Source organism: Dermacentor silvarum, chromosome 1 (genome assembly GCF_013339745.2).
Source record: "Dermacentor silvarum isolate Dsil-2018 chromosome 1, BIME_Dsil_1.4, whole genome shotgun sequence".
In the NCBI taxonomy this organism is placed as follows: domain Eukaryota; kingdom Metazoa; phylum Arthropoda; class Arachnida; order Ixodida; family Ixodidae; genus Dermacentor; species Dermacentor silvarum.
In genome coordinates this window covers 452,638,637-452,651,238 of record NC_051154.1, presented here as the reverse complement: position 1 = coordinate 452,651,238, position 12,602 = coordinate 452,638,637, and the positions used below count along the sequence as shown (strand labels likewise).

Sequence of the window (12,602 nt, the reverse complement as noted above, 5' to 3'; positions counted from 1 at the left end):
TCAAGTGCCACATTATAGTTGGTTATGTTTTACAGGTGATGTGACAGTCAGCAGACAACCTCCCTATTTTTTACCAGTCATTCCGTCTGGTTTTGAAACATGTCTAGGGATTTTTTAGCAGCCAACATGGATGATGACCTCCAAAAATGACTGTTCCTGACCAATGAATGTCGCACACTTGGTTAGCTACATACCCTCAAGTCACTTTCAACTCCTGGTGACCTCATCAATATTTATGAACACCAATGAGGTCTACTTAACCTTTTAACCTCATGTTCTGTCGTAAAAGAAATGTATATAGAATTTCACAGTATTTTTTCATTCCAGTAAATTACTGCATATTACATCCAGATTTGTGCTTTACGTGCAAAGGTGTAGCAGTGCCTAGCTTCTTTTTCTGGGCTCAGCGTCTTGCCTACTGTACAGTAGCACGAGGCCACGGGATCAAATCCCGGCCACGGCGGCCGCATTTCGATGGGGGCAAATGCAGAAAAAACCCATGTACTTTAATTTAGGTGCATGGTAAAGAATGCCAGGTGGTCCATATTATTCCGGGGTCCCCCACTACGACGTGCCTCATAATCAGATGGTGGTTTTGGCATATAAAACTCCATAATTTGATTTAATTTTAGTTTTTACTTGACACAGTAGGCAGTCTCTCACATAGCTGGGGTATGAAGAGGGAAGGAAAGAACGTATTATACATTCGTGTGGAGGAGATTAAACAAAAAATATTTGCTTAGTGGCACTGGTTGGTATGTTGCAAATGGTATTCATATATTAGTCCAGTGTGATGTTAAAGTACATTACCATCTCAGTTGGGAGCTGCAATTGGTCATTAAATGTGCACCAGATGGGTCATTGCAGTTCAATGGGACAGGCGTTGATCCTGCATTGAACATAAATAGGCTGATGAGCATGGTATCTGCAATAATGTAACATCACGTAACGTCAACACAATCAGCATTAACACAAGCATCTACAGTGAAGAAGCTTGAGGTCTACCAATATCTCTTACAGAGACTTCAGTACGAGGTATTTTAAAATTTCTGCAATTTCTTTTCCTTTCACTTCCAGGTGCGACAGCTTCTAATGCACTGGAGAGGAGGACGTCCAGATTGACTTTGGCAACAACTATATTGTGGTGACATCAGTGGGCAGAGACTGGCAGATCTCGTTCCTGGAACAGCTGCTCCTACAGCGTTGGCTGCCATAGGCCAATGACCTTGTTTTACAACAAGGTTGTTTCTGTGTACGATTCGAATAAAATGTGAATGTTTTTGGGAATGGTGCAAATGGATTCCCTTTTCCACACATGCAATTTATGTGCAGACCTGTTCCATCTGTTTGTGTTAGGTCGTGAAATGTGCTGCAGACTGAAATACAGGAAAATAGTCATTAGTGAAGAATATGTTGTATTGTTAACTCATTATTTATCATACCCCTGCATTTAAAGAGCACTTCTTCTACTAAGGCTTTGCAACATGGGGTTGTGCTTAAGCAGTTTTGTGACCGGCCTTTTGTTCCCTACTGCAATTTTTTAACATTACCTCGGGGATCGTTCTTGCCCTTTGGCAACATTCTAATGTGCTTTCTTGTTGCGCTAAAACTTATTTTTTTACTTAAGATGATATGCTACTCGGAAAACATTTTTCTTGAATATTTGTGACAGCTCATGAAATTTTCACCATTTACAGAGTTTGAGCTTTTCTTTTAAAACCTGCTTTAGTTTTTTTATAGCTGATTCGGGTAATTTTTTGCACACCATGAATTTGCAAAAGCAATGCATTTTTGTGCAAGCGCAAGAAAACGCTAAAAAATACCTCATATTGCTCCCCATGAACAGTAGAATTCAATAAAGCAAAAAAATATAGTGTAACGTTTGTGTTTTGGTTGGTGAGAGCTCATCCATGTGAGCCACAGATGGCAGACTCCCAAAGTGCCACTGGCTCATCGGTGTCAATTGCTGTGTCACTTTCATGACGGCATGACTGTTTAAAATAGAAAATATGTGGAATTACACGTGGAAACCGCACTCTTTCAAGAACCAAGAGATGGCTTCACTGCCACCCTCCTCCATTCAAACTCCTAGGAACTGTGGATTGCACACTGATGGTATATCCTCAGTCTACTTCATCGAGGAGTCTAAATGACCTAAATGAAACTAAGACCTGAATGCTGGTAATTGTGGCATTTCAATTTCCTAAAGCCTTTCCATGAGCCGGTGTGAATAGCAATTCTCGTCAAACCTTTGTTCTTCAAGAAGGAGTGTTTCTTCTGCTTTGCAGCACTAGTGCAAGCTGCCCTAATTTTTTCCGCACTGTAAACATAGGTTATCTTTCAATCTTTTCCGGATACATGACAAATCGGCCTGTTCACTCTTCAAAGGTGACACCCGCATAAATTAAGTATGGTCTCTGTGCATGCGAATGAAACTAGCTTGTATACCGAGGTGCCCAAGCTACTCCCCTTCCCCATACTAATTGCTCGGCATTACCCTTTATTTTTGTGCAATAAAATATCAAAAGCCGTGCATAAAATGTCTCTCCCAACCAGCTTCCACTTCACCGGGATGCCAGGACGACGACGCAAGGCATCGACCGAGTACAATCAGACGAGAACCACTGAGCATGTTTAAATAAGTTGCAATGTATATATATTTGAGCACAAAACGGACGAGGCAATTGACTTCAGCATTACAGGTAGAATTGAGTTTTTAAAGCAACCGAATATGCAAGTAGTGGAGATTAAACCGTGTGCAGAATAAAACCCTCTACATGGGAGTGCATGTATGAAGGAAGGAAGGAACGCGCCACCTTTCTCCATGCAAGAATAAAATACAGAACGCGCGAATTTCCCGAGGACCAGGAGTGGGCCGTCCAGCGGGCCAGGGCCATTGCCGAGGATCTCGAAAGATTTTTCTTCGGCGATGGACCCCTGGCTGCCTAGCCCCGGGCATCAACAGCCATAACCGTTGGACAAATAAAGTTTATTCCTATCGTAATCTGTATACGGCGAGATGGCACCTGCGGTCATTCCAGCCGGTACGTAGAAGCGGCAGGGCAGTGTCTACTTTCTGGCATCGTCATCATCACGCCAAGTTGACAAGCCGCTATTATTTGGCGAGATTTCGCGCCAGCGTACTGGGCCTCTTCGATTATGCAATCCCGGACTGTCCGCAAACCGTCCGTATGGGTGTTCTGTGCCGTCCGCGGCTTCCGGTCTGACTAGCCCTGACAGAAGAGCGCGTCACAGTCACGTGATCCAGCTGTCGGAGACTGTCCGAGATTTCGGTCGAAGTACCGCGGCCGGAGGTCACTCTACTGGCTGCCATCGTCTGCTCTTTGCTACTCGTAGATAGCCCCTACCCAGCGTTTTTATTAGCGTGGCCTCCGAAATGGTGCAGTCTCAGAGGCGTAGGTCGCCGACACACCATGAAGCTAGCAAAGTGTATTCGTAGCCTGAGCGCGTAGAACGTTTTCGCAAAGCGTTTATAACGTCGCGCTAGCCAGTTCATTGCCTGAGAAATTTAAGTTGAATTCCCTCACAGACGTAAGCAAACTCGTGGTGGTGGTGAAATATATTTATTGGTCCTAAAATTGCTGTGGAGATCTTACTCCGAAATCATGGTCGTGTCACGTCACTGTTCATGCAGAAAGCACCCGCCGACATCCTCAAAGCTCGCGAGACCGTCTGCTAATTAAAGGCCCGACGTGGGAGAGAGCGCGTGTACACCCTCTACTAATCCTGCACGTCAAAAACCACACACTCGAACTTGGTAGCAGAAGGGATCAACATATATGTCAACAGCAATCCGCGAAGCTCCTATTCGCAATGCACACAGACGGTCGCGCCGCGTAGTGGCCAGCGAGAGCAATATTTCAAAGAGTATCCGCACAGTCAATGGCACAGTGTTACCGTGTGGCTCTCTATGCGCGGGCGCGTTCTGTTTTCCTAGCAGCTTCTGCATACGCCATGGAAGAAAAAAAAAGTGTTGCGTACCTCAGTGCACCAACCGATCGGTGAAGGATGAGATAAGCCTTGATTTGTTTCCGCTGGACGCGCATCTTAAAACGAAGTCGGCGGTGAAGCTGCAGATCGGCAAGCCTGTAACTCCGCCAAAGAAAGTTTGTTGCGAACACTTCGTCGCCGAAGACTTCTTCTCGAGCAACATCGGTTAGCAGAATGCTAATCGTTGACATTGTTCACGGATGCATAAACATTACGCTTTTACGATGGGGTAGTTGTAGCTTACGCGAACGGCACGGCACGTTCAATGCGGCACGAAAAAAGACAAGCTAGCAAGTTCGCGCCTATGCCTTACGACGTCCGAGCGCTGTACTACAGGTGAATATTTGTAAATAAGGCTGCCCAAACGCTCCCGCAACAGTTGATTATTTGTAGAGCCATTTAGGCAGCTGGTGACTGGTTTTCGAGCGTAACTGACGGCAGTGGCGTAGCCAAGGGGGGGGGTTCAAACCCCCCCCCCCCGAAATTTTTTCCGCAACCCCCCCCCCCTACTTACCCGCCCTTTGTTTTCGTCGCTTCGCGCTGACATAATTCATGAAACCGGTGCTACTATCACAATTTCATTCCTTGGTGCTTCCGTTTGGTTGGTAATTTATAGCGAATCATGTCTGCATATGGAAAAAACTGTCACGCTGTTTGTCAAGGCTTTGACACTCTGTGAAGTTTTGGGCGAGAATGTGGCGGACGCATTCTGAAGCAACAAATGTGCAACAAATGAAGCAACAAATGCGGCAACCGCATTTTAGATGATGGCGAAAACGCTCGAGGCCCGTTTACTTAGATTTAGGTGCACGTTAAAGACCCCAGGTGGTCGAAATCTCCGGTATACATTTCCGCCGCTTCCCTTCAGGTGCTGGTTAGGCCGCGCTCGCGCAGGATCTAGGCTACGTTTACACTTGGTCTCGAAGCTGTAGGAAGCGGCAAAATCTTGCAAAAATCCGCCCGCCTAGGCGGCAAAACAGGCAGAAAAACAGGCTGCGAGCCACATCAGTCTCGGGCCGATTTTTTCGCCATGGCGAAGCGGAAACGCGGCGGAAAGTCGTTCTGCTTCACTGCAAGCTACACTAGCATGTAAACAACTGGTCGTAAAATTGAACATGGCACCAGAAGTGTAGGCTGTAATGCTGATCGACGCGATCAAGAACCAGCCCTTGCTCTACGACAAGAGTGGCACTAAAACGTACTGTCAGCAATACTCGCGATAGTATTCAATGTCGCGCGACCGGAGGTGCGGCAACGAAGCCTTGGCGTGAGCCAACTTCTCGCGCTTTTGCAAAGCCAGGCGAACCCACCACCGCCGTTTCCGAGGTGTCCGCGTCTTCCGTTTATTCATTGTCCATTTCTAGAAAACAAGTAGGTAGAAGTATAAGAGCCATTTCTTCTTCCACTTCCACGGCAGACAATAGTTAGGCAGATTCCTCGTTGGCGCTCCATAATTCTCCTCGCACGTGTACGGCATGTTGCAGAAGTCGCGGGGTGCTTTTCTCATCGCGACGATAGATTGGGAGCGTAGGTCTCACGTAGGACGCGCAGGCTTTGGCGAGCCCCAACACAAGGGCCAGCTCGGGTTTCAGCTGTGGTGTTCCCGTTGCCCCTTTGGTGTCCTGGAGGCGCCGACAATACCAAATGATGAAATGTTATTACAACTTGTAAATAAAAGCTATTAAAGAAATATTCTCACGCCTAGGCACCAACCTGTGACTTAGCGCTACCGCGCCCGTGTGCGGAGAATTACGGAACGCAAACGAGGAATTTACCGAAGGTCGCAGATGACACGCGAAGTTGCGTAAAATGATCACTTTTGATGACGGTACGTGGGTCAAAGGATGAACATACCGCTAGACATAATGCGATAATGAGCGCCACCACGCCGACAAACGTACGCAGACGAGATGGATCTGGACGAAAACGGCAGCGGCGGCCGCGGCGGTAGCAAAACAAATGTGAACTTGGACAGGCGTGGAAAAAATTTTCCGGCCGCTTTGGCCTTTCCGCCCGCTTGCCGCTCTCCAAGTGTGAACGTAGGCTTAGTCTGCGCGAGAAACGTCTCTTGTTTGCGATTGCGCCCCTACGGAAGGCTGGTAATTACTGTTGTGTTGTTGAATCACAAACCAGCAATTACGGAAGGCTGGTAGTTGCGGTTTCAGTTGTGGAATCCCAAACCAGCAATGTACACACGTAGGGGTTGATGACAGCAGTGAAATTCCACCGACTCGCAATAGAATGCACGAAACAGACAGCCGACAAGCATGAATTACTGCTGTGCGCAGTACAGCATAAGTAAACTCTTGTTGCAGGCGCTGACAGTTCTCGTCGGAGTTCACGCGTCCTGAGAAATTGATTATGTGCACTATGTACTGAACAATACCGGAGTTCATTCCTGCATCACTAGTGCACCAATCAGTCGAGATTCTGTGAGGTACAAAGCCGCTTCCTGTTTGCACCGGCGTAAGTGAAGCAGAAATGAGTGGCACGCACTACTTAAAATGCGTTCACATGCCATATCTATGCTGTGCGGTGAAATATTCTGCACAATTCTGAATCTGTTGACGTAAAGGCAAATGACGGCTGCACGCTCGCACACAGCGGAAGACACAGCGGCCCATGCACTTGCCGCAGGAAATGCAACCCTCTCGTATGAGGGAGCAGGGCGACGAAAGCTTCGAAAAAAAAAGCCTTACGCGTTTTTGCGCGTATTTAAGTTTTCTAGCGCAAAGACGCAGCGAACAAGCTATTGCTATGGGAGTAGGTATAGCCTGGTCACACGTGCATTTTCACGCGTATAGCCGTCCTTGACTTGTGAAACGCACTTCGCCCCGACGAGGACGACGCCATCTACGCTTAACGGAAATTAACAATTAATGATGTCTTCTCCGATCGCACGGGTCGTCTCAATGATGCGTTTTCGAAGACTGGTCCATTCAGTGGCGCGATGAGAGACCGTTGCTCCAAACGCCCACTGTACCTGTCGTACTTAGTGTATTTACTGAGCTTACTTTACTTTTTACTTAATTTCTTCACAAGCACACGCAAGGAGGGCGGGGGGGGGGGGGTCCCATGTCTTTGATACACCTGTAGAGTGTGTGCTTAAACTACCGACATTTATCACGTGACCTAGAGGAAAGCAGAAGCCCCCCCCCCCCCGGTCAGGCCGGTGACCCCCCCCCCCCCCCGAAAAAAATTCCTGGCTACGCCACTGACTGACGGAGCGTAACTAGGTTCGGAGCTTCGTGCCGATCGCTAGCTCTGTGGTATATTTGCTTGCACTGATCTTTTTTTTTATTGATTGATTAGAAAGCAAGATCGGTGAAAATAAAAGCACATCGGCGTGCAGACACGGACACAAGAGAAGTGAACACAAACGCCGTTTGCGTTGTCCACTTCTCTTGTGTCCGTGTCTGCACGCCTTACCTATTTTGCATTATGAATCGTTACCAACTAGCTCAGCTCTCTGTTGTTCCATGATCGGTGTACGTTTTCTTACTTAAACCGAAAACGCTGCACTCCAGCCATAGTGTTCGTTCTAGATACGCGTCGCATGCATCATTCAGAAAGGTTAAGGGCGTCATTCGCCGTAAAATAACAAGCACGCACGCACTTATCGTTATGCACGCTTTTGGTTATGCAGCGGCATTCCGCAGTCGATGAGAATAAAATCTGAAAAATAAGAATACACTCGGCGTGCGACGAGAATGAGAAAAAGCCCGGCGTGCTACCACACGAACGCGCAGTCGCCTATTCGGATACTCTCTCGGTCCGCCATCATGGATCGCCTCGCGCGCCACCTGTAGTCCGTGTGCATTGCGAATACTCCTATTGTATACTACCCCAGCTACCGGCGTGAAATAGCCGCATGCAATATATGATTCCTTGCACGTACACTAGTTTCACTTACCTGAAAAGCAAAATTTACCTGCTTACAGCGTACGTATATAGCAATGAGCATGACAGATTTCGTGAAACCCATTAAGAAAAGCAAGCATGTGCGCCTGATCACTGTGCTTCTTTCTTAAAAAAAAAATACGAGGACTAAAGCTACAGCAATCAGACAGATCGTAAAAAACTTGCATGATGGCACACAAAGCACCGATGTGACAGAAGCGATAACTCAATGCACAATAGTTGCCGTCTGGAGCACGCATAGTACGCAGAAGCACACGGAATCTTTCACAACATGGCGTCAAACACCGCGCGCATCTTTTAAAGACAGCCGTCGTCTGCTAGCTACTTGCGCTTGTCCGAGCAAGCATCTGACAGCTCCAACAGTCCGCGGGCAGTCCGGAACTTCCGGTCTGTGAAAAACGAATGCGCTTCTGACAACACTCGGACTAGTGGGCGGAGCTTCGGAAGCTGTCCAAGCAAAATGGAATGCGACACAGCAGTCCCAAGCTAGATTGACTAGAATACTTCTAGTACACTGTACCCAAGCAGTCCGGGACTGTCAGGGCAAAAAAAAGCTCGCTGACCTCCCGTTGAGAGAGGTCGCTTCTCCTGCTCGCCCACCTTCACCCGTCTGCCTTCTCCCACGACCGCGCTCTCGAGCGTAGCCCTTTTTAGGGCTCCCAAGGGAGCAGGCATGAATGGGTGACCCTTCATCGTTGCCTGAACTCGCCCCGAAGATGGGCGACGACATCTTACAGGGTGTAGCCGAGTTACGGCCCGGCACCCCTCAGGCACGCTCACGCGCCCTGAACCTCCTACTGAAGGAGGCGAGCCGCATGTTCCCGTCGCCCCAGGCCAGCCAAGAAGGGACACCTAAGCGGCTCTCGCCCACCTTCCTCAAAGGAGCCGCACTGAGAACCCGCAGTGCCCGCAGGATCCCGCGGCGGCACCTCAAAATGACCGAGCTGCAAAGCCCGGCCGAACGGGACGACACCACCTCTTCGTCGTCCCCATCAAGCAGCCGCACGAGCTCCTCGTCGCCAGCTGACGGCGTCGACTCCGCCGCATCATCGACGACCAGCAGGCCGTCGTCTCCCTCCGACGGCTCCTCTACCTGCTCGCCGGCAGCCTCCCCCCTGGGCCTCGGAGGCGAAACAAGGGAAGAAGACGAGCCGCCGTCTACCACCGAGGGGGACCCTGGAACGTCTGAGCAACCCCAACCCCGCGACAGCCACACGCCGTCGCCTTCCTCAGCCCCACGTGGGGAGGCGGCGGCGGACGGCACTGCGGGACACGAAGCCGCGGAGCTCGGACGTTCCCCCGCCACCCCACTCGATGGCGAGCACACGATGGCCGCCGAGTCACTCCCGCGGGCGGCCGGGGATGAAGGCGCGGGCGGGTGTCATGGCGTACCTGCCCCCGACAACGAGAGCAGCACCCCCCGATCGCCGGCTGCCTCGTCCTCCTCGCGGATCGCCGGGGCGGACGGCGCTAGGGACCCTAACGGCGCCGCAGGGCAGCAACAGCGCGGCTTCTCTGCATTCCTGCCACCCATCCCCGAGGTCGCTGAACCAGAGGAGAGCCGACCCCCGTGCGCCATCGTGACGGGCGCCAGCCCAGCGGCTGCGCCGGCTTCTGGCACCACGGCGCATGCGCCGACAAGCCCCTCCCACCTGCGGCCTGTAGCAGACGACGGAGCAAACGGGGGCCCCTCTCCGCTCGCTCCCTCGCAGCGGCTCAGCGCGTCATCTCCCCCGCGCGCTGCAAAGCAGAAAAAAAAGAAAAAGAAGGGGAAAAACATCAACAACAGCCGCGCGCGCTCGGGCGCTTCTGCTGCGGGCCATGACGGCGTGCCCCCGGGGTCGCTGCCGAAAGGCTCTGCCGGAGGCAACCAGACCCATCTACTGGGGCCGCGCCCAAAGCCCTCCGCACCCTCGAGGGTGCCCGCCACCGTGTCTCCCACGCCAGAGGATCCGGCCAGCTGCCAAACGGTCCTGTACAGACCTACGAGCAGGAAGGCGCATTTCCTGGCAACATCGCGCGATGCGATCGCCGCCTTCCTGTCCGGGGTCCCGGGAGCGCACCGGGTGCGAGCCAACATCCGCCGGAACGTGGTGGCCGTCGACGCGCTTGCGGGAGCGGACCTCACGGCCCTGCTGGCTGTCCGGGTGATCAGCGACGTGCACGTGAGGGCGAAAGCCCTGGCCCTCAACACGTGCTGTGGCACGCTTTTCGCCGTGGACCCGGCATTCGACGAGTCCACCATCATCGAGGGCCTGGAGTCATCCGCGCCGGTACTCTCGGCCCCGAGGAACGGCGACGACGCCGTCCTGCGCTTCGCCGGTTCCATGGTGCCTGCGGCGGTTCACCTCTTCCGACAGCGGCGGGTCGTCTATCCACGGCTGCCTCGTCCCCTGCAGTGTGGTCGCTGCGGCCTTTTCGGCCACGCCACCGTGACGTGCCATCGGGATGAGCGCTGCCTGCGGTGTGCCGGGCGGCACCCCGCGGGTGCCTGCACGGCCGAGCGGGCTCGCTGTCTCCACTGCGGCGGCCCACATGCTGCCTCGGAGCCGAGCTGCCCCAACTGGCAGCTCGAACGAAGGGTGGCCTGCATCCTGGACAGCACTCAGCCACGCATCACGCGTCGCCAGGCGCTCACCATCGCCCGGAATGCTGCCCCACCTCCGGCCCCCCCCTCGCAGCGGCGGCCCACCGAATCACGGGTTCCCGAGCGGCGCCCCTCCGCCCCGGTGCAACCTGGTCGCTCGTTCCGGGACGCCCTGACCGGTGACACTGGAGCACCTACGACCGCCAACAACAGCGGCCCGGCGCAGCCCCCCAGCACCACAACGCAGGACGCGCGCGGGCTAGTCGCAACGACCACCACGACCACCAACAACAGTGCTCCGGCGCGGCCCCCCAGCACCCCAACGCAGGACACGCGCGCGCTGGTCGCAACGGCTCTCGCGTCGGCACTTCGTGCGGCCCTTCACTCGGTACCAGCCGACTCGCCGGTGCGTCACATGTGTGTGGCGGCACTGGCAATGCATGACGCCCTGGCTCATCATGGCTAGTACGCCCGGGGTACAGCGGCCGCGCATCGTTCAATGGAACGTGCGCTCTATGCGCCGCCGTCATCCTGAGTTCGCGGATGGGGCTCTCCTCGGCGAGTGCGACGTTCTTGCTCTGCAGGAAACGTACGTGCTTGCGGGGGAGCTCAATCTGCGCGGCTTCGTGGCGTATCATAGTGCCACCACCTGCCAGCTGGCGTCATGCACGGCCAGTCCGTGCGCCGACCCCTCCCACCCGGCTGGTCGGTCGCGCGCATCAGTTTACGTGCGTGCTGGCCTTGCCCAGGCCGTAGTGCGCGTCGACGATTTGCCGTGCGCGAATGCCGAGTGCGTGGCAGTGACCGTGCGTGTCGGATCCACAGACACATGTGTCGCCAGTGTTTACGTTCGTGCTTGTAAGCGCTGGGACACGGAGTTCATTGGGCGCCTGTGCGATCGTGTTGGGGGGGACCTCGTGGTGTGCGGGGACTTCAATTCCCATCACTCTGCGTGGGGCTGTGCACGCGACGACGCGAACGGTCGGAGTCTGTTGGAGTCCGTGCTGCGGGCCGGCCTGTTCGTGGCCAACACCGGCAGTGTCACGTTCGTTCGCCGCGGCTGTGCGGGGAGTGCGATCGATCTCTCGCTCGTGTCGGAGCGGTGCCACTACGTCTGGCGTCGCAGCCCCGACACGCGGGGGTCGGACCACTTCCCGATCTTCCTCGTGCCTCACGCTGCCGCCCACCTGCCCACGAGGAGCTACAGTGTAGTGAACTGGCCGCGTTTCCGGGAACTGTGTGCTGCAGTGCCAGTCTCGGAGGGCGGCCTCTTCCGGCACATCGCCGTCTGTGCGCGTGCGGCAACGTTGTGTGGTGCCGGCTGGAACCCCTGTGCCGGACATTAAGCAGCTCAACCTGCGAGCTGCGCGTCGCAGAGCGGAGCGTAAAGCGATCCGCACGGACAGGAGGGAGCACTGGACCCTGTACAATCGATTGGACGCTGTCTGTCGTCGCCATGCGCGGCAGCGTCGCAATGCGAGCTGGGCCAGTTTGTGCTTCTCCCTTGACGATGCGCGCGCTCGCTCGCGTCCCTGGCGCATCCTCGGCGGAATCCTGCGGCCCCGTGTGCCGCGCTGCCCCGCACTCTCCATCGCGGTGGCACGCGGTATCACCAGCGCGCAGCTCGCAGAGCTGCTGGCCGCCACATTCTGCCCACCACCCACGGTATCGTCGAGGTCGACGGCGATCCTGCAGCCCCAGCCCCACCCCAGGCGCGAGCTGATGGCCCCGCAGCGCTACTTCCCAACGGCGGGCATCCTGGCGGAGATTGACGCGCTGTGCGCAGCTGACTTCACTATCGGTGAGCTGCGCGCGGTGCTGTCAGCACGGAAGCGCCGCTCTGCTCCTGGTTCCGACGGCATCACCTACCAGATGCTGCGGAACTTCGACAGCGGCCAACTTCAACTCCTGCTGGATGCCTTCAACGGGGTCTGGCGGACTGGCACCATTCCGAGCGAGTGGAGCGAGGCAGTGGTGGTGCCGCTGCTGAAAGCCGGCAAACCACCCAGCAACCCTGCCTCGTACAGGCCAGTCTCCCTCACGTCTGCTGCGGGCAAGGTGCTCGAGGCCATGGCGCTTCGGC

At 54.1% G+C, this 12,602-nt stretch overlaps 1 protein-coding gene across 1 annotated transcript; it reads left to right on the top strand.

Annotated features, from left to right (window-relative positions):
• The first annotated feature begins 8,609 nt into the window (after nt 1-8,609).
• LOC125939625 (mucin-19-like) lies at nt 8,610-10,985 on the top strand. The gene has a single exon (XM_037712495.1). It carries the CDS (start codon nt 8,610-8,612, stop codon nt 10,983-10,985), a length of 2,376 nt encoding a protein of 791 aa, XP_037568423.1.
• Nucleotides 10,986-12,602: the final 1,617 nt, after the last annotated feature.